Raw genomic sequence first — 19,808 nt, 5'->3', positions numbered from 1 at the left:
AGTTTAATCCATAGTAAGGATAATTATGAATTTTTTAGTGCAAATTTATCTTATTTTTTCCTCAAGTTTTCATCTGAATGTTAATCAAATCCTATACAAATATGAACAGTTAGTTCCCACACTATTCTCTCTATATAAACCATTCCAGGTGGTTTCCTATGGCTGATAATAACTTATGAATTTCCTCTCTCTTTCCAGGAAAAGCTTTTAGTACAATTCATCATTTAACAAGCTGCAGATATATGAATCCTTTTGCATATTCCTGTTATCTAAATTAAATACTTGACTTATCAAATCCATTAAAAAATGAATGCTTAATTACTATACTTAAAACATGCATTCATATTAAGACTTGGTCATACAAACTATTAAATATACTTTTGGTACCACTACTGATTCTCAGAAAAATAGAAAGTATATTCACCTGTGGTCCTCATTAGTAGCAATTAAGCTAGAAACATTTCTTAATATTCCTCCTCCACTTTCTATGATGGCTAAAGTGTTTGTTTGGCTCCGGTATGTCAGTGTACCAACTAGAAATGCAAGAGCACCATGAACAGCACATATATCACCTTTGTTCTCAGTACAGTGTGCTGATAAATTCCATAAGGCACTCAAAATACTTTTTAGGGTGGATTCCTAGGAGAATAATAAAATGACAGAATTAGAGAGTTTTCAACTATTGATCATAAGCCCTCAGAAGTATGTAAGTTAGATTCAAGGAGGTAGTGACAAACTTGTTTTTCTAGCTCTCATGGATGCAAAGATAGCTTTGAAAATGTGAACCAAGAATAACCTAAAGAAATAATTCCTGCTGAACCTGCACACAGTCTAAAAATACAAACTGCCTCACTTATTCTAATCCAGATTTGCAAATAACAGAATTCATTGACCATGGAATTTAGCTTCTTTCCAGTTCACTGCAGAATTTGATTTTTGATTGGCATGAAATCTCTACTGTGTTGTATGTTGATGACCAATGTTTTGCTTTCTGTTTTACTGCATATGCCACTATTTCTCTAGCTTTTCTTCACAAATGAGAATTAAGTGTGTTTCAGGCTCTGCTTTCTGTGCTGATAAACTAGAGGCAAGCAGCAGTGCACACACAACTACTTTTGTTTGCTTCTCTCTCCTTCCCTCAGCTATGGATTTGCTATTGTTTGCCAGAAAGTTTCAGAAGTATGCATCACAATACTTGTCAGCTGCCATAACAGTAAAAAGTTTGTAGATTAGCTGGCAGGGGACACTGGGATGGAATATAATCCTGTTGGGATATCAAGTAGACATCCCTAGAATGAAAAATTCACAAAATCAGAAGATGGTTTTATTAAAACTGCAAAATTATAAAAAAGGCTATTGGAACAGCACAGCTCATGAAACTGAAGAGTGAAAGCTATCAACCCTTGTAAATAAAATTACAGAAACACTAGTAGTTCTCAGATGTCATTGCTATATTGTGATCTGCTGCCCAGTTAACACAAAGCAATTCTCTTCTTCAAAGGAAAGTACCTGAAACACCGCAAATATTTGACTAACTGCTTATGTCAAAAAAGGGTAACAATATTTGTATTTTGTGTAAAATTAATGCAATCTCTCCAAAATTTATCTCATAATCATTTATATATGATACCTTCTTAACTTCTAAGGAACACTCCATCAATGCTTTCACACTTCCAACTTCACGTAGAGTCTTTTTACTGTTTACATCTGCTCGCCAGGACAAGTTCCTCAAAACACTTGCAATGACCTGCAAAACATGAAAGAAAAATAACGTATCTCAAAATAGCTACTCCTTTAGTAGGTTATCAGCATTTCCTCCTGGATTTCTGGAACACTATAGAATTCATTAACAGTGGCAATGTTCAGCTGCTGAACTAGCTTTTTTGCTGAAATTCACTTTTTGTTCTATTGCCAGCTAGACTGTCCTAAGATTTCAGTATGAAGTTTGAGCGAAGGTACTGGCTTTTGTGTATAAAATAAATAAAGATTTGAAAGCAGGTTCCCTGCTTTCCACACTGGCTGAAAAATTGGACCAAAACCTCAGATTTATGCTCTGGTCTGATGTCTGCTGTAGGCTTATTATGCAGTCTCAGGAGAGAGATTTATATAATCTTTTTCCTCAGCTTTTCCACTTGCAAAATAGGACAATCATACTAACCTGTCCCTCAGAAGTACGGTATGATTACCTTTATTAATGTTTATCAAGCTCTTTGAATACACTGTGTCTTTTTTAATCAGAATAGTTATCCATCGAAGATGGGTAGCCATTCAGCCTAGGTTCTTGTCCTTGGCATCAGCTAGACTGAGATGCTTTAAAGTAAAGTGCAACTGTCAAGACAGTGGACAGTCATTAAATATTTAACTCCATCCATTCATGGGCAGCTGTAAGCATGTATATCCCTCATAAAAATATATTTGGTAGAATACTGTTATCTATGGATGTTCTCATTGTCACAAAAGTGTATAACCTTGTTAGGTTATGTGATAAAAGCTCATCTGCACACCCACAAAGGAGCTCAGAGAGGCAATAGCAGGTGGGGGACCCAAATAATACCCTGCCCCAGCTCCTCCCAGGCCCATCACAGGCCCATCTGCAGAAGCCCAGAGGAGTACAGGGATGTACAATGGCAGGCAGGAACCCAAATTAAGGACTCAGAGGAAGGGAACCCCTGTCCAGGACACTCCCAAGGCTGTCCCAGGAAAGCCATCAGCCCCGTTATCGAGGTGTGAAACCCATCAAAGTGAGCACTCATCGAAGCACCTTTCAGACTGAGAGGAGTTACTGCCCTGGGGTAAAGGACACATTACGGGATGCAAGGGAAGAGCATTTCAGGATTGCACAGGACTTATTATGGGATGTTTAGAGGAGGAACCAAAGGAGGGGAAAAGGAGAGATCTAGGTGATTTGGGGAGAAACAAGTGTAGGAAAATAGAGAAATGATGGCATAAGAGGGGCTGGTCATATATAGTTTGCTGGTCTGTATGCTTGTCTGGCTACGCCCTGCACTTGATCTATCTTATGCATCTTCTTCCTGCGTCTTGTCCTATCTTCTTATTAAACTCCTTTCTAACTCTAACTTTCGAACTCCCTGGCTGAGGGTCATAGGGGCCCATGTGTCTGTGGTGACAGTAACAGGAGCAAGTGCAGGTGTGCAAGTGAGTGTGCGAGCACTAGCAAATATCAAGCTGGACTACTTAAGAGAATACGTGAAGTGGCCTGGGAGCAAGGGGGTGAGTGGGTCTCTAAGGGCCAGCTCTGCGTGTGAGCGCGCCTGTGTGTCTCTAAAGGCAAGAGCACAGGGGGGTCAGCTACTGGGACCTGGAAAGTCCTGGCCAGCTCTGTGTGTGTGTGTGCGACAGACGGTCTGTGCCAGCAACTGGAGTAGGGCTGTGATCTCAGGGGCTCCTATGTCCAGGTGCCAGCAACTGGGGAGAATGCAATCCAGGAGCCAGACACTGGGCAAACTGAGTGTCTAAGCCCAGCTGCTGGAAGGATCCACCTTGCACATATACATATATATATATTCACACTACTGGATCTCCATCCTGCTCAGTCAGAGAAGGGAGCAGGAGAAGGCTGTTGCTGTGCTTGTATGAGTGCTCTGCGGGTCCATCTGTGATCTTTGTGGCCAGCCATATAGTTTTGAGTTTTGATTGGGCAGGGACAATTGGCATAAGATTGGGCATAAGAGTTTTGATTGGGCAGGGCCAGCTCGATTGGCAGATCCCCTAGTGTTGACTAACCAGGTGGCCTTTGCTAAATGTGTATCCCAATGTTTGAATGTCCCACCACCCATTGCTCTCAGTGTAGTCTTTAACAGTCCATTGTATCGTTCAATTTTCCTGGAGGCTGGTACATGACAGGGGATGGGATATACCCACTCAATGCCATGCTCCTTGGCCCAGGTGTCTATGAGGTTGTTTCGGAAATAGACTCATTGTGTGACTCAATTCTTTCTGCGGTGCCATGTCACCATAGGACTTGCTTTTCAAGGCCCAGGATAGTGTTCTGGGCAGTGGCATGGGGCAAGGGATATGTTTCCAACCATCCGGTGGTTGCTTCCACCATTGAAAGCACATGGCGCTTGCCTTGGCGGGTTTGTGGGAGTGTGATAGAATCAGTCTGCCAGGCCTCCCCATATTTATATTTCAGCCATCGCCCTCCATACCACAGAGGCTTTAACCGCTTGGCTTGTTTAATTGCAGTGCATGTTTCACGTTCATGGGTAACCTGTGCAATAGTGTCCATGGTCAAGTCCACCCCTCGATCATGAGCCCATCTATATGTTGCATCTCTTCCTTGATGGCCTGAGGTGTCATGGGCCCACCAAGCTATAAATAGCTCACCCTTATGTTGCCAGTCCAGATCCACCTGAGCCACTTCAATCTTAGCAGCCTGATCCACCTGCTGGTTGTTTTGATGTTCCTCAGTGGCCTGACTCTTGGGTACATGAGCATCTACGTGACGTACTTTTACAACCAGGTTCTCTACCTGGGCAGCAATATCTTGCCACAATGTGGCAGCCCAGATGGGTTTGCCTCTGCGCTGCCAACTGTTCTGTTTCCATTGCTGCAACCACCCCCACAGGGCATTTGTCACCATCCATGAATCAGTATAGAGCTAGAGCAGTGGCCGTTTTTCTCGTTCAGCAATGTCTAAAGCCAACTGGAGGGCCTTTACTTCTGCAAATTGGCTTGATTCACCATCTCCTTCAGCAGTTTCTACCACCTGTCGTATAGGACTCCATGCAGCAGCCTTCCACCTCTGATGCTTTCCTACAATACAACAGGACCCATCAGTGAACAGGGCATACTGCTTCTCATTTTCTGGTAGTTGATTGTACAGTGGGGCCTCCTCAGCACCCATCACCTCCTCCTCTGGCGATATTCCGAAATCTTTGCCTTCTGGCCAGTCCGTGATTACTTCCAAGATTCCTGGGCGACTGGGGTTCCCTATTCAAGCCCGTTGTGTGATCAGTGCAACCCAATTACTCCACGTAGCATCAGTTGCATGATGTGTAGAGGGGACCCTCCCTTTGAACATCCAGCCCAGCACCGGCAGTTGGGGTGCCAGGAGGAGCTGTGCTTCAGTACCAACCACTTCCAAAGCAGCTCGAACCCCTTCATATGCTGCTAATATTTCTTTTCCAGTTGGAGTATAGCGGGCCTCGGATCCTCTGTATCCCCAACTCCAAAACCCTAGGGGTCAACCTCGAGTCTCCCCTGGTGCTTTCTGCCAGAGGCTCCAGGTAAAGCCATTCTCCCCGGCTGTGGTGTAGAACATATTTTTTACATCTTGCCCTGCCTGGACTGGCCCAAGGGCTACTGCATGAGCTATCTCCTGTTTAATTTGTTCAAAGGCTTGTCGTTGCTCAGGGCCCCATTTGAAAACATTCTTCTTCCAGGTCACTTGATAGAGAGGGCTTACAATCAAGACTGTAATTTGGAATATGCATTCTCCAAAAACCCACAACGCCTAAGAAAGCTTGTGTTTCCTTTTTCCTAGTTGGTGGAGACATGGCTGTTATTTTGTTGATCACATCCATTGGGATCTGACGACATCCATCTTGCCATTTTAGTCCTAAAACCTGGATCTCCTGTGCAGATCCCTTGTCCTTACTTTGTTTTATGGCAAAACCAGCTTTCAGGAGGATCTGGACTATTTTCTTCCCTTTCTCAAAAACTTCTTCTGCTGTATTGCCCCACATGATGATGTCATCAGTATACTGCAGATGTTCCGGAGCTTCACCCTGTTCCAGTGCCATCTGGATCAGTCCATGGCAAATGGTGGGACTGTGTTTCCACCCCTGGGGCAGTCGATTCCAGGTGTAGTGAACGCCCCTCCAAGTGAAAGCAAACTGTGGCCTGCACTCTGCTGCCAAAGGGATTGAGAAAAATGCATTAGTGATATCAATTGTGGCATACCACTTGGCTGCTTTTGACTCCAGTTCGTATTGCAGTTCCAGCATGTCCGGCACGGCAGCACTCAGCGGCGGCGTGACTTCATTCAGGCCACAATAGTCTCCTGTTAGTCTCCACTCTCCATTAGACTTTTGCACTGGCCATATAGGGCTGTTAAAAGGTGAACGAGTCTTGCTGATCACTCCTTGGCTCTCCAGTCAACGAATCAGCTCATGGATGGGAATCAGGGAGTCTCGGTTGGTGCAATATTGCCTCCGGTGCACCCTTGTGGTAACAATCGGCACCTGTTGTTCTTTGACCCTCAGCAACCCCACAACAGAAGGGTCCTCTGAGAGACCAGGCAAGGTAGACAGCTGTTTAATTTCCTCCGTCTCCAAGGCAGCTATACCAAAAGCCCACTGGTACCCTTTTGGGTCCTTGAAATACCCTCTCCTGAGGTAGTCTATGCCAAGGATGCACGGAGCCTCTGGGCCAGGCACAATGGGGTGCTTTTGCCACTCATTCCCAGTTAGGCTCACTTCGGCCTCCAATACAGTTAGCTGTTGGGATCCCCCTGTCACTCCAGAAATACAGATGGATTCTGCCCCTATATAGCTTGAAGGCATTAGGGTGCACGGTGCACCGGTGTCTACAAGAGCCTTATACTCCTGTGGGTCTGATGTGCCAGGCCATCAAATCCACATAGTCCAGTGAACCCAGTTGTCCCTTTCCTCCTCCTGGCTGGAGGCAGGGCCCCTCTAGTCCTGGTCATAGTATTCATTACCCATTTCTTGTATATACGAGTCAGGAGTTTCTTCATTAAAATCAGGAGTAAGATCAGCCCTTCTACTCTGTCTGAGGAACTGTCCACCGGAAACCGGAGCAGCAATTTTCCTGGAAGAACCCCCTTGGGTGATTGTTTTTCCTTGCAACTCACATAGCTGTGACTCTAGGGTCGAGGTAGGTTTTCCATCCCACTTCCTCATGTCCTCTCCATGGTTATGCAGGTAAAACCACAGGGTGGCCTGTGGTGTATACCCGCTATATTCTCTCTCTTGAGCAGAACGCTGATTCCTAATGGCTGAGATACTGGTCCATACAGATGGAAAGTAGGACATATTCTCTGTGAATTGCTGGACCTTCCGGGACAGTTTGTCCACAGCTGAGACAAGGGAGGAAGAGAGACTTTCTTCATATTCCCGGAGTTGGCCAGCTGCTTCATCCACTGTTGGACCCTCTCCGTCTTTCCAGGTCAGTATTGCCAATGAGTTGGCATATGACGATGGTGTGTTCCGTACCAACTTCCACCACATGGGTCGCATGCACTGGACTTCATCTGGATCTTTGGATAACTGCTCGTTGTTCAGGTCACCATAAACCACCTCCAGCATGGCTAATTCCCTCAGGTACTGGATACCTCTCTCCATGGTGGTCCATTTGCCTGGGTGACATATAACATCTTCCTTGAAGGGATATCGTTCCTTCATAGCTGACAGGAGTCGCTTCCAGAGGCTGAGGGCTGGTTCCCCTTTTCCAATTGCTTTGTCAATGCCCCCTTCCCTAGAAAGGGATCCCAGCTGCTTGGCTTCCTTACCCTCTAATTCCAGGCTACTGGCCCTGTTATCCCAGCATCGGAGCAGCCAGGTGACAACATGCTCGCCTGGACGACGGCTGAAATCTTTTCGCATATCTCACAGCTCACTCAGGGATAGGGATCGGGTGGTTTCCGTCTCATTTACAAATTCTTCTTCTTCCTCCTCCTCTCCTTGTGATGGCCCTGCTTTTTCATCCTCCCTTTCTAATCGAGCTGACTTTCACCTCCAGGATTTCTTCTTGTGTATAGGGGCGACTGATACTGACACAGTCTGGTTCCCTGGTTCAACCGCAGTATCTGTTGCTGGGGCTGGATTAGCTGCAGTGCCTGTCGCAGGGGGGGCTGGAGTAGCCATGGTGCCTGTCACAATGGGGGCTGGAGTAGCTTCAGTGCCTGTCGTTTTGTCATCAGATCCAGAGACCTTCTCTTCCCCTTGAGGGTACTGAATAGTGTTGAACAGGGCTCGGTAGGCATGGGCCAGGCCCCAGCATGTTTCAGTGATTTGTGTCTCCCTAGAATTGCCAGGGTGACAGCATGCTTTTTCCAAATATTCTACTAGTTTTTCAGGATTCTGCACTTGTTCAGGGGTGAAGTTCCAAAACACTGGAGGTGCCCACCGTCCTAGGTACTTGCCTGTACTATCCCACACACCCTGCCACTCATAACTATCCAGCCTTGGGGCAGATCTCTGGATGGTGTTCTTAAATAGTTGTTTAACCTTAAACAAGACCTGAAACACATTCAGGAGACATAGCAATAGGAACATGCTGGTTTGAACATCCCAAGGATATTCAAAATTCTCAAAAGCTATTGTAGTTAGCCTGGAGAGGAAGGGGAAGATGGAGGAAGGTGTCTCCCCCATAGGTTGTCTCTCCGAAGAGAAAAGGTAAAAAGTGTAATTATCATTAATTTCTGATAGTTGGCTCCTGAAGTACAGAGGTGAAGGCAATGCTGAGTACAAAGACGAGATTGATTTCACAAACAAAAATTTTATCATAGCGTAAGCCAGTGTTACACAGTACAGCAAAGCGATAATCTTAATCCATCTCCCAGAGGTGATAAACAGCACATAAATACTGATAAACAGTATATATGGCAAGTAAGGTGTTACATAACACAACTCTGAGAACAAGTAAATCGACATTGTGACCAGCGAGTACTAAACTAATGTAATAAACTCTTATAATAAATTTGTGTTAACACACTCTGGTCAGATCTGTCATTATCTGAACCCTTCGTGCACCACGTTGGGCGCTCTGTATCCTCTCTCTCTCCAAAGGGGTGGATACTGTCCTGGTTTTGGCTGGGATGGAGTTAATTTTCTTCTTAATAGCTGGTATAGTGCTGTGTTTTGCATTTAGTATGAGAATAATGTTCATAACATACTGATGTTTTAGTTGTTGCTAAGTAATGTTTACACTAGTCAAGGACTGTTCAGCTTCCCCTGCTCTGCCAGGTGTACAAGAAGTGGGAGGGGGCACAGCCAGGATAGTTGATCCAAACTGGCCAAAAGGCTATTCCATACTATATGACGTCATGCTCGGTATATAAACTGGGGGGACTTGGCTGGGGGGCAGTGATCGCTGCTTGGGAACTGGCTGGGCATTGGTCGGCGAGTGGTGAGCGGTTGCATCACTTGTTTTTTTTTTCCCCCTGGGTTTTGTTCTTCTCTCTCTCTCTCGTTGTTTTCCTTTTCATTATGATTTATCATTATTATTATTATAATCATCATTATTATTTTATTTTATTTCAATTATTAAACTGTTCTTATCTCAGCCCACGAGTTTTCTTACTTTTGCTCTTCAGATTCTCTCCCCCATCCCCCCGGGGCGGGGGAGGGTGAGCGAGCAGCTGTGTGGTGCTTAGTTGCCGACTGAAGCTAAACCACGACAGTATACATGTGGTGTATACATGTCCTCTGTGTGTGTGTGCCTACTGGGAATACATTTTCAGTCTCACTACTGGTTGGATCTGGGGTAGTGGAGCTGCAACAGCCTTGCCTCTGTTGGGATACCGGATTCAGCCCTCCCTAAGTTTTTAAAAATATTACTGAACTATAGGTCTTGACATTTAGTGGTTAATTTAAATGTGTTGTTTTTAATTTCAATTATAAAAACGAGTAACTGGCACAATTTACCTGTGTTACATCATTCCTTATGTTGTTTTACCTCTCTCATGTCCTCATTTGTTTATGACTAAAACAGGCTGTCTTTCAATACTTATGTCTTTCAATATAAACATTTTTCAATGTTTAAAATAACTTATTTTACCTATCTCAAATCTTTTCTGTATTTTTTTGATCATTAGGTAATCAGAAATAAAAAAAAATCCATTTATTGCAAATTATTCTTTGCTTTGTAAACAAATACTGCATATTGAGCAGATGCTTTTGTTGACTTGTCACTACAGTGATTTCAAGCTCTTGTTTTAAATGAACTGCAACCATTCAGAAAAGTAGTAATGCGTATGAACAGTTGCATTTACTTCTTCCAACATACAGTACTTTCTATTTAAATAATGAATTGCCTGGGTTGCTTATTTTAAAAAGTTTTATATACTTCTGGACTTCTTCACAGTCCTCTTTAATCTTGATAAATCTAAATAATTATACAACACTGGCATCCCGCAGTTGACTTCCTTTTCAAGAGTACTAAATATACTTAATATCTGTCCTAATAGCAAATCAGAGACTGTACCCAGTATCCTTTATTGTAATTTTAACTATTTTCTCAACTATAATTACTTAGCTTCTCAACTAGTGGGGAAATTCTTTTTGTCAACAGTGTCTTAAGATAGAAAGTCAATTTTACTTAAAATTGGTTTTTTATCTATTTTCTGATGATTCACTCAAACTGCGAGGAAAACTGGGTTTTCCTTTCCAAAAGCTGTTCTGATTTGTTTACATTATCTATTTATTGAAGTGGATTATCATTTCATATTTAATAATTTTAACTTCCACACCACTGAAGAACAGTTCTGTGCTCTCAACTGATCACCCTAAGCACTTTATAAGATTTAAGAAAAGACTGTTTATTTACAGGATATTTTTCTTTACACACCATGAGAAACTGGAAGAGACATGCTGGTTGAACACCAAACACTTTGCTGACACTTCAACAAAGTTTCTCTAGGAGGTGCTGGTATAAAAAGTGGGTATATATGTACTAAGAGAACAACCTTATCAAGTGTCATACGGATTCTCCTTTGAAGCAGAGCTTCCTCTACTGTTATTAGTCTATTATTTATCTGCTGCTAGTGTAGGAGGAGCCTCAGATGCCACAATACTGCATTAACCCTCAGGGTAATCCTAGTCCATTAGCACTATCACTAGTAAACTAAATCAGTGAATCTCAGATTGCTCAAACTTATCTTGAAAACTGGACTTCCACTAACAGATCAGGGTATTAAAAGTGAGTTTTATAGCTGATTACATATATACTTTGGTGAGAAAACAGAATTTGACCCCAAGTTAAGCATTTTTATAACCACACAGTTGTACTTCATAATTTACAGAACAAATACAGGTACAAACTTTGCATCAAAGTTAATGCTGACAAGACAACATAAGAATGAGTACAAAAAAAAAGAGAATCAGACTGGGAAGGATAGAACATTTCAAAGAGGTAGCCTAATTAAAAAAAGAGAAAGCACTCTATGAACAGAGCACTAGAAATCATAGAATCATAGAATCATTTAGGTTGCAAAAGACCCTTAAGATCATCGAGTCCAACCATTAACCTAACACTGCCAAGTCCACCACTAAACCATGTCCCTAAGCACCACATCTACATGTCTTTTAAATACCTCCAGGGATGGTGACTCAACCACTTCCCTGGGCAGCCTGTTCCAATGCTCCATAACCCTTTCAGTGAAGAAATTTTTCCTAATATCCAATCTAAACCTCCCCTGGCACAACTTGAGGCCACTTCCTCTTGTCCTATGGCTTGTTACTTGGGAGAAGAGACCGACACCCACCTCGCTGCAACCTCCTTTCAGGTAGTTGTAGAGAGCAATAAGGTCTCCCCTGAGCCTCCTTTTCTCCAGGCTAAACAACCCCAGTTCCCTCAGCCACTCCTCATAAGACTTCTGCTCTAGACCCTTCACCAGCTTCGTTACCCTTCTTTGGACATGCTCCAGCACCTCAATGTCTCTCTTGTAGTGAGGGGCCCAAAACCGAACACAGTATTTGAGGTGCGGCCTCACCAGTGCTGAATACAGGGCGACAATCACTTCCCTAGTCCTGCTGGCCACACTATTTTTGATACAAGCCAGGATGCTATTGTCCTTCTTGGCCACCTGGGCACACTGCTGGCTCATATTCAGCTGGTGTCATGAAAGAAGATACGAATTTAAGCATAAAAATAACGCACGGAGAGGCCAAATGAGTGGAAAGAAAGGGGAGCAGAAATACAATATTTTAATACAACTCAATGAAATTGAAGGGATGCAAGATGATGGAAATGTGCAAGCCAAGGATATATTTCATCTCAAAAGGAAGTACCTGCTGCAAGTCTTCACTTTCAGACTTCAATTGGGCTACAAGAGCTCTCATGCAGTCCTTCATAGAACATAATGTAGCCTGTTAGGAATCAGGAGAAAAAAGAAAATAAATAGAGTATTAAATGACACATTAGGTGGCTTGATTATGCATAATTCTTTGATATTTTAAGCTATTCATCTCTGAAGTTCAAAAAAGCTTAGTAAAATGTTTCCAATAACAGATATTTAATCTACAATTATTAAAATGTTAAGCATAAATATCAGTTTCTATTCTGGGAAATACGTAAGTGGTGAAATTGTGCTAAATTTTATACTTTTGACAACAAGTCTAGGATCAAATCTGGAACACTAATAGTTTAGAAGCCTTCTTCACTATGTCCCAGATATGAAACTGGTCACTCACCTGTATGTTGGTAATGTGTTGTTACCTGATGTCTATTGAGTCTCAAATCATACTTTTTCTTTCAAATATACATAATATGAAAATTAACATGACAATTTAAGACTGACACAAATACAACAACATTCCTGACTTCTGAAGACCAAATTACTTTTTAAGAATACACTAATAATTGAAAAACTGTAAGGCTTACATTAGAAAATGTTTGTGACAAACCACAATTAAAAATTCTTCAAAACCAAAAGTATGTTAGAACTGCATTATTCATTAGCTGGATAACATGTACATTTACATCACTGAATAGTTTAGTTTGTGCTATAAACCAAATAACTGCATCCTTGCAGCAATTACTAATCAGATGATTTTAAGAGGCAGTATTTTGTGAAGTACTTCATTTGTAGGAGGGATTTGTTTCACTCTGTTTAAAACTGGGAGCAAAAAGTGAGTAGTATAAAATCTGGTTTTATTTTTGCAGAATCACAATGAATGGCTTCCAACAAGGGACCTCCAGAGATCATCTGGTCCAACTCCCCTGCTCAAGCAGGGCCACCTGGAGCCAGTTGCCCAAGACCATGTCCAGATGGCTTTTGAATATCTCCAAGGAGAGAGACTCCACGACCTCCCTGGGCAACCTGTTCCAGTGCTCGGTCACCCTCACAGTGAAAAAGTCTTTCCTGATGTTCAGATGGAACCTCCTGTGTTTCCGTTTGTGCCCGTTACCTCTTGTTCTGTCCCTGGGCACCGCTGAAAAGAGCCTGGCTCTGTCTTCTTTGCACCCTCCCTTCAGGTATTTATATACATTGATGAGATCCCCCCTGAGCCTTCTCTTCTCCAGGCTAAACAGTCTCAGCCCCCTGCCTGGTGCAGAACAGGAGTACACCGCTAGTTACTGGCCTGCAACTAGACTTCATGCCACTGATCAGCACCCTCTGGGCCCGGCTGTTCAGCCAGTTCTCAGTCCACCTCACTGTCTGCTCATCCAGCCCATACCTCATCAGCTTTTCTATGATGATCTGTGTCACCAGGTCCCTGTCTCCTTCAGCAGCAGGCCCACATTTTCCCTAGTCTTCTTTTTGTCACTTATGTACTTATAGAAGCCCTTCTTGTTGCCTTTGACATCCCTCACCATATTCGGCTCCAGGTGGGCTTTGGCTTTCCTAACCACGTCTCTGCAAGCTCAGACAGTGTCTCTATATTCCTGTCAGGTTAACTGTCTCTGCTTCCACCTTCTGTATACTTCCTTTTCATATCTGAGTTTTGTCAGGAGCTCTTTTGTTCATCCATGCAGGCCTCCTGGCGTTTTTGCTTGACTTTCTGCTTGTTGGGATGGAATTTTCATTCACTCTTGAAGTGTCTTCCATTAGAGTAGAAATATAAAAGTCTTGTCAGAATGAAGTTATTTGAAGATCCATGTCTTGGAAAACTCTGGGGCAAGAAATTATTAAAACTTTGTATCTTTTGAAAGCGAAGTCCTTTGTAGAAATTAGGGAATCTGTTTTCTCCAGTCATTTGAAATAGCACCCATTATGAGCCAGACATGCACCAAACATTTAAGAAAGAGGATCCAGGCTGAAGAGATTTGCAAAAATTTGTCAGACAGTAATAATATTAGTAAATAAGTGATAACTTTACAAAATTTGACTAAATTAACAGGTTTAGTTCAAAATCCCCAGAAAAATCTATTATCCATAATCATTGGTACATTATGGAAAGATCTAGCATATTGTTTACACAAAAATAAAGCCAATAGATAAAATCTTTACTTTCAGTGACAAAATAGAAGTAACTTAATTTAATACAAAAGCTGATACTATACTTTTATGATATAACATTCAGTTTGTGCTCTGTGTTAGGAACAGGATGGAATGGCAAAGTTTTGGGGGAATTTCTGTGTCGAGCTGAAATGCAATATCTATCCCAGAAATGCAATATCCTATCCCAGAGATTTTCATCACCTTTCTGAGAACTACAAGTCAAACACAGCTATGAACTGAAATTATTGTATGTTTGAAATTCTATTTTACCTTGTTTGCCACATCTCCAAAAGTCAAGTTTGTCAGAGCCATTCCAGCATACCTCCTTAATGTAACACTATAGTGGTCATTTGTAAGTCCATGCATTTCACAATCCACTTGCAACAGTTCTGCAATGGCCTGCAAACCTCCTTTAAAAATAAATAAATAATAAAATGAGTAATAATAAACAATACTACTACTAATAATAAATTTCAATCCTAATATCAAGAATACAGTATACACACATCAAGGAGTAAATTGCATTCATATGTACAGAATATATCTCAAACAACTGAAAACCAAAAGGCTCAGAAAGGTAAATAATAATTTCTTAAATACACTGTTAAATATTGACTCTGGATCTTGAATTGTGTGCTTAGTACAAGCTGAAAGGTATGGTAGCATGATGTCGAGATTTTGGGGGAAGATGAGAACAGAAGCATTTATGAAGAGGTAAGAAGCACACCCATCTTTTAATTCTACCCAGTCAAAATCACGTTTGACTGATGAACTCACACCAATTACATAAAAGGTTATTCAGTACATCTGATAATTATTAATTTAATAATTATTATTACTGAATCTTATTATCCCAGAAAAAACACATATAATTTTTTCATTGATAATGAAAAGTGGCAAATTAAGGAAACTTACATGCACGGAATTCACTGAAGATGGACTAAAGCATTCAGGCTGTTATACAGGAACCAATGTTTAACTCATGATTCAAAAAAACCTCAGAAAGTAGTCTCCATAATAAGTCCAATACTTCTAAAATTGCAAATATTTCCAGGATACGAATACCCTTCCAAAAATCACAGCTCATGCCAGATAGATATAAGAGTAACTAGCATAACAACCCGTCCACTAGGAAATAGTCTAGCTATAAGTTAATTTAAACTGCATCAATCAGAGTTTAAACTAGTGGTTAACAAAAAAAAAAGCCACATATTCAGTGAGGTATACAAGAAAGGAACGTCTGCATTTTCAGGAAGCATCTCAAAGGAAGTCAGAGAAACACATTTAGTCTTACCAAGCTCATTCATGGCATGCCTGTGTTCTTCATCAAATGAAAGTTTCATCAAAACACACACTGCAGGACAGATTTGATGATCAACTGGAGCTGGCACTGATCAGGAAATAGGTAACTATTAGTATTTCTTAGGTGTATAATTTTGTCTAGATCATAAGCTTTCCAAAGAGAATCTAATCTTAAAATAAATAAAGTGCAGGTTTTTTTCAGGGTTTGTATCTTCCCAGTAACTCAAGAAAGACAGCTAATTAAGAACATTACTAATAAATGTGAGTACACAGAGGCTTGAATATGTGCACATACAACCAGGATTACATATATGTACTAGAAATATACTTGAAGCTGAAAAGATTCATTATGGAAAAGAATTTAGGGAGAATTCTGAATGTATGTATTAAGTAAAAAATATGACTTCAAGTACAAAAAAGTTATCTAATTAATTTGGAAAAATAATAATCTTAGTGAAACAAATCAGTAAGTTTAAATTTTCTGGCAGCATTAAATAATACAACACCTAAGGTGAAGCTGTTTCTTTGGGTGTGATGTCCTTATGAATGGTTAATTAAGACCTTTGTTTCATAACAGAACTTTTTAAGTTCATAATTTTTTGAGCTAGACTTCCCCTAAAGCACAAATTGTATTGGTACATCTTATTCAGAGATCCACTTCTACAAAATGATTCTTGCAGTAAAATCCAACATCCAAACCAGAGCCCACTGATTTCAGTAGTACTTCTGATATAGATGTCTACAGCATATATTTACAAAATGGCAACTTTAATTCTCCCTTACTTCAGAAAAGCAGTTATTGAGTAATCCAGAAGGTTACATTGTTTTTTTTTTAAAAAACAACTGTTATGTGAGAAAACTCCAATTCACTTAAATTGTCACTTCTCTGGTATTTTAACACTGAACTATTTCTTATGTATCACATTCTAAATAATAGTTCACATTATACTGAATAGACTGAGATTATTTAATTTGTGCCCTCTATCCCTTTCCTAGATGAAACTTTTATCTTCTGAATACATCTGGCAATTTGGGATTATTTATTTAGATATATTTCATTATCCATTCAAATGTAAAATAGCAATGAGTAGAAATTTATGTTTAATTTGTAGATTATAAATATAAAACACTAGAATTATATCTGGAAAGGATACCAAAGCCTATGATTTAAAGAACAAGTTTATAAATGAGATATCATATCTATAATGGATACTATTTCCTGATACTACTTCAACTTGAATATACATGAGTAAATATAAAAATAAAAGAAACCTTACATACATTCAACAAGAAGTCAGATTAAAGCTGAATTTTTTGTAAATTCGCTGCTTTCAAAATATCTTTTAAACATCTTTATACAGTTTACAGAACCTACTTGGGGTTTTGTCTTGGTCCATGCCTTCTTCATGTGCCTCCTGCCATTTCCAACACGTTTCACAGTAAGCACGGATTTGCTCCAAGAGATGAAGCACACGGATTTCCCGTCTGCCTCGCTTATCATCGGGCTGGGAGTGAATGATGTTATGCAGTGCTGCACTGGCTCTGGCACGGGCCTCTTTACTACCACGGGAATTTCCTAACAACACAGAGTCTTTATCATTGCCATGTAAAAGCTGGATGAGGAGAGGAAGACATCCAGACTGACGCATAGCTATGCAGCTGTCTTGGGAGCTAGACATCGCTAGCAATGTTCGTGACATGTCATCTTTATCATGAGTACCAAGCATCGACAATAATGAATACACCATTTCCACCTGCAGGTCAAATGATTTTAAAAATACAATTACATTAAAAAAATACATATCAAATTAAAACAAAGTTCTCAATAGCATGCATGAGCAAAAAAGAAAATTTATTTATATAATGGTGCAAGAATTTCATAGAATCATAGAACCATAGAATGGTTTGGGTTGGAAGAGACCATCTAGTTCCAAGCCCCCTACCATGGGCAGGGACATCTTTCACTAGATCAGGTTGCTCAAAGCCCCGTCCAGCCTGACCTTGAACACTTCCAATGATGGGGCATCCACAACTTCTCTGGGCAACCTGTTCCAGTGCCTCACCACCCTCATTGTAAAAAAATTCTTCCTTTTATCCAATCTAAATCTACCCTCTTTCAGTTTAAAACCTTTGCCCCTTGTCCTGTCACAACAGGCCCTGGTAAAAAGCCTATCCCTGTCTTTCTCATAAGCCCCCTTTATATATTGAAAGGCTGCAAGAAGGTCTCCCTGGAGCCTTCTCTTCTCCAGGCTGAACAACCCCAACTCTCTCAACCTTTCCTCATAGGAGAGGTGTTCCAGCCCTCTGATCATTTTTGTGGCCCTCCTCTGGACCTGCTCCAACAGGTCCATGTCTTTCTTGTACTGAGGACTCTAGAGCTGGATGCCATACTCCAGGTGGGGTCTCACAAGAGTGGAGTGGAGGGGGAGAATCACCTCCCTTGACCTGCTGGCTACGCTTCTTTTGATGCAGCCCAGGATATGATTGTCTTTCTGGGCTGCAAGCACACAGTGACGGCTCATGTCCAATTTTTCATCTACTTCATATCCCCAAGTCCTTCTCTACAGGGCTGCTCTCAATCCATCCGTCACCCAGTTTTGTACTACTTCAAAATAATTAAATAAGCGCTATTAGTTCTTCACCATTTATAATCTTAATAAATTTCACTTAGTGGTTAAATGGCTAGAATAACTGGGTGCTAATTATATCTAACTGTATTAATCTGCAAGACTAATGGCAAAGACTTCTAACTTTCCATTGCACACAAGGATTAAAGAAACATACTAATGAAAGTGCTTTAGTGTGAGAATGCAGGAATATATTTAAAATTAATTTTATGTCAGAAGAGTATGTTCTGTATGAATCATACTTTCATGAAAAGATGCTCTTCAGTGAAAAATTATTTGATGTATGGCATTAAATACAGTTACTCCAGACAAGATAAGATTGATTACATTAATTTTTAACATACGTTGTGCTAAAAAATCTTACACATATTTTAATGTTTTCCATTAAAACTATTTCAAATTAACCAATGAATTTTTGTTATGATGAATGATTTGCATATAGGCCAGATGATTTACAGCTAATGCAAAATTGAAGAGTTAATTTAACACTTTCTTCAAGTTTACAGGGATAAAATCAATGGAGCAAACAAATTATCATTTAATACATACAGTATAAAGTACTAAGCATTTGTACAACTAAATCAAGCCATGAAAAACCAGCATTACACATTTAACTCAGAGCAACCAAATTTCAAATTAAAAAATAGCAATTTTTGAGGGGTTCCTTTGGCTGCCATATAATATAGTGGTCAATGCACTATTTGGTTTGTCTTTTGCATTCTGTTTTCTTTAGTAATAGCTTTAGATTGACAAATGTGTTTGGATCTTTTAGTGAACTTTTAGTAGAACAATATGATGTACAAGGTAATATTAGATACTATCTAGAAACCCCAAACTTCTAAAGCCAAGAATACAGCAAATTTCAAAATCATAGCACAACATAAAGAAACTATCAAAGGGAATTGCAAAGTAGCAGTGTGTGTGTTTCTTTAAAATATACCTACTAAGGAAGAAATGAGACTTGCAGACTGTTATACAAAGTTTTCTAATAATAACTACATTTTTGCACTGGTTACCAGACCAATGAATTATTTTATTTGGTTTCTTCAGAGACTATTCTAATGTCTCTGAAGATGAGTACAAATACTGAGTTATAAAAAAAAATGGATAGCGGTGGGTAGACTAAGCAATAAGTCTGTTAACATGCATTTTTCTAAATACTAGAATTGCTGAAGCAATAGGAATCTTAAAATTTATAAAATTGTATGATCACATGCAAAATCCGCTGAAATACTCTTGGAGCCAATTTTATGACAGCCTAGCATCCCAGTCTGTAGATCCTTACTTCCTGGTCTGGGAAAAAAACCAAATACAGTAATAAGACAATCCACTTGGATTCTTAAATGAGAGTGAATTCAGTCTGCTTTATGCATGCCTCTTGACAGACATTTTAAGCAGCAGCTTTAGTCCACAGTTATTTAGGTTTGGAAGATAAATCTTTTTGTCAGAGAATAAAGCTATAGAAGCCATCAAAATTTGGCCTCCAGATTTGTGGCACATATACTACAGGAAAAACTCTAAAATATATACATATATTCTTTATATATACACTACACACAGAGGCATCTCTTTTTGCATCTGTAAATGCTTAAAATCTCTACTGCTTTCCTTTCTTCACATGCATTAATTTCAAGCTTTTCTTACCCTGCAGCACACTAAGATGGACCTATTTATTTGTCTTTTTCCTTCTACACTCAGTCCCTTTCTCTGCATTCAGGGCTCTCCCCTTG

The 19,808-nt window shown here is 40.4% G+C and overlaps 1 protein-coding gene across 24 annotated transcripts in view; it reads right to left on the bottom strand.

Moving 5' to 3' along the window:
• LOC142402959 (adenomatous polyposis coli protein-like) overlaps nucleotides 1-19,808 on the bottom strand; it is a 185,389-nt gene that overhangs the window by 10,914 nt on the left and 154,667 nt on the right. For all 24 annotated transcript variants that reach the window (XM_075488939.1, XM_075488952.1, XM_075488937.1 and 21 more), the window contains 6 exons: nucleotides 16,827-17,205; nucleotides 15,444-15,539; nucleotides 14,420-14,559; nucleotides 11,997-12,074; nucleotides 1,631-1,747; nucleotides 425-639 (listed from right to left, as the gene is read on the bottom strand). In XM_075488939.1, coding sequence (XP_075345054.1) covers nucleotides 425-639; nucleotides 1,631-1,747; nucleotides 11,997-12,074; nucleotides 14,420-14,559; nucleotides 15,444-15,539; nucleotides 16,827-17,205 — 1,025 coding nt within the window. The remainder of the gene's footprint in view (nucleotides 1-424; nucleotides 640-1,630; nucleotides 1,748-11,996; nucleotides 12,075-14,419; nucleotides 14,560-15,443; nucleotides 15,540-16,826; nucleotides 17,206-19,808) is intronic.

The sequence above is a fragment of the Mycteria americana genome (genome assembly GCF_035582795.1).
Source record: "Mycteria americana isolate JAX WOST 10 ecotype Jacksonville Zoo and Gardens chromosome Z unlocalized genomic scaffold, USCA_MyAme_1.0 Scaffold_18, whole genome shotgun sequence".
Classification (NCBI taxonomy): domain Eukaryota; kingdom Metazoa; phylum Chordata; class Aves; order Ciconiiformes; family Ciconiidae; genus Mycteria; species Mycteria americana.
This window is presented reverse-complemented; position numbering and strand designations above follow the sequence as displayed.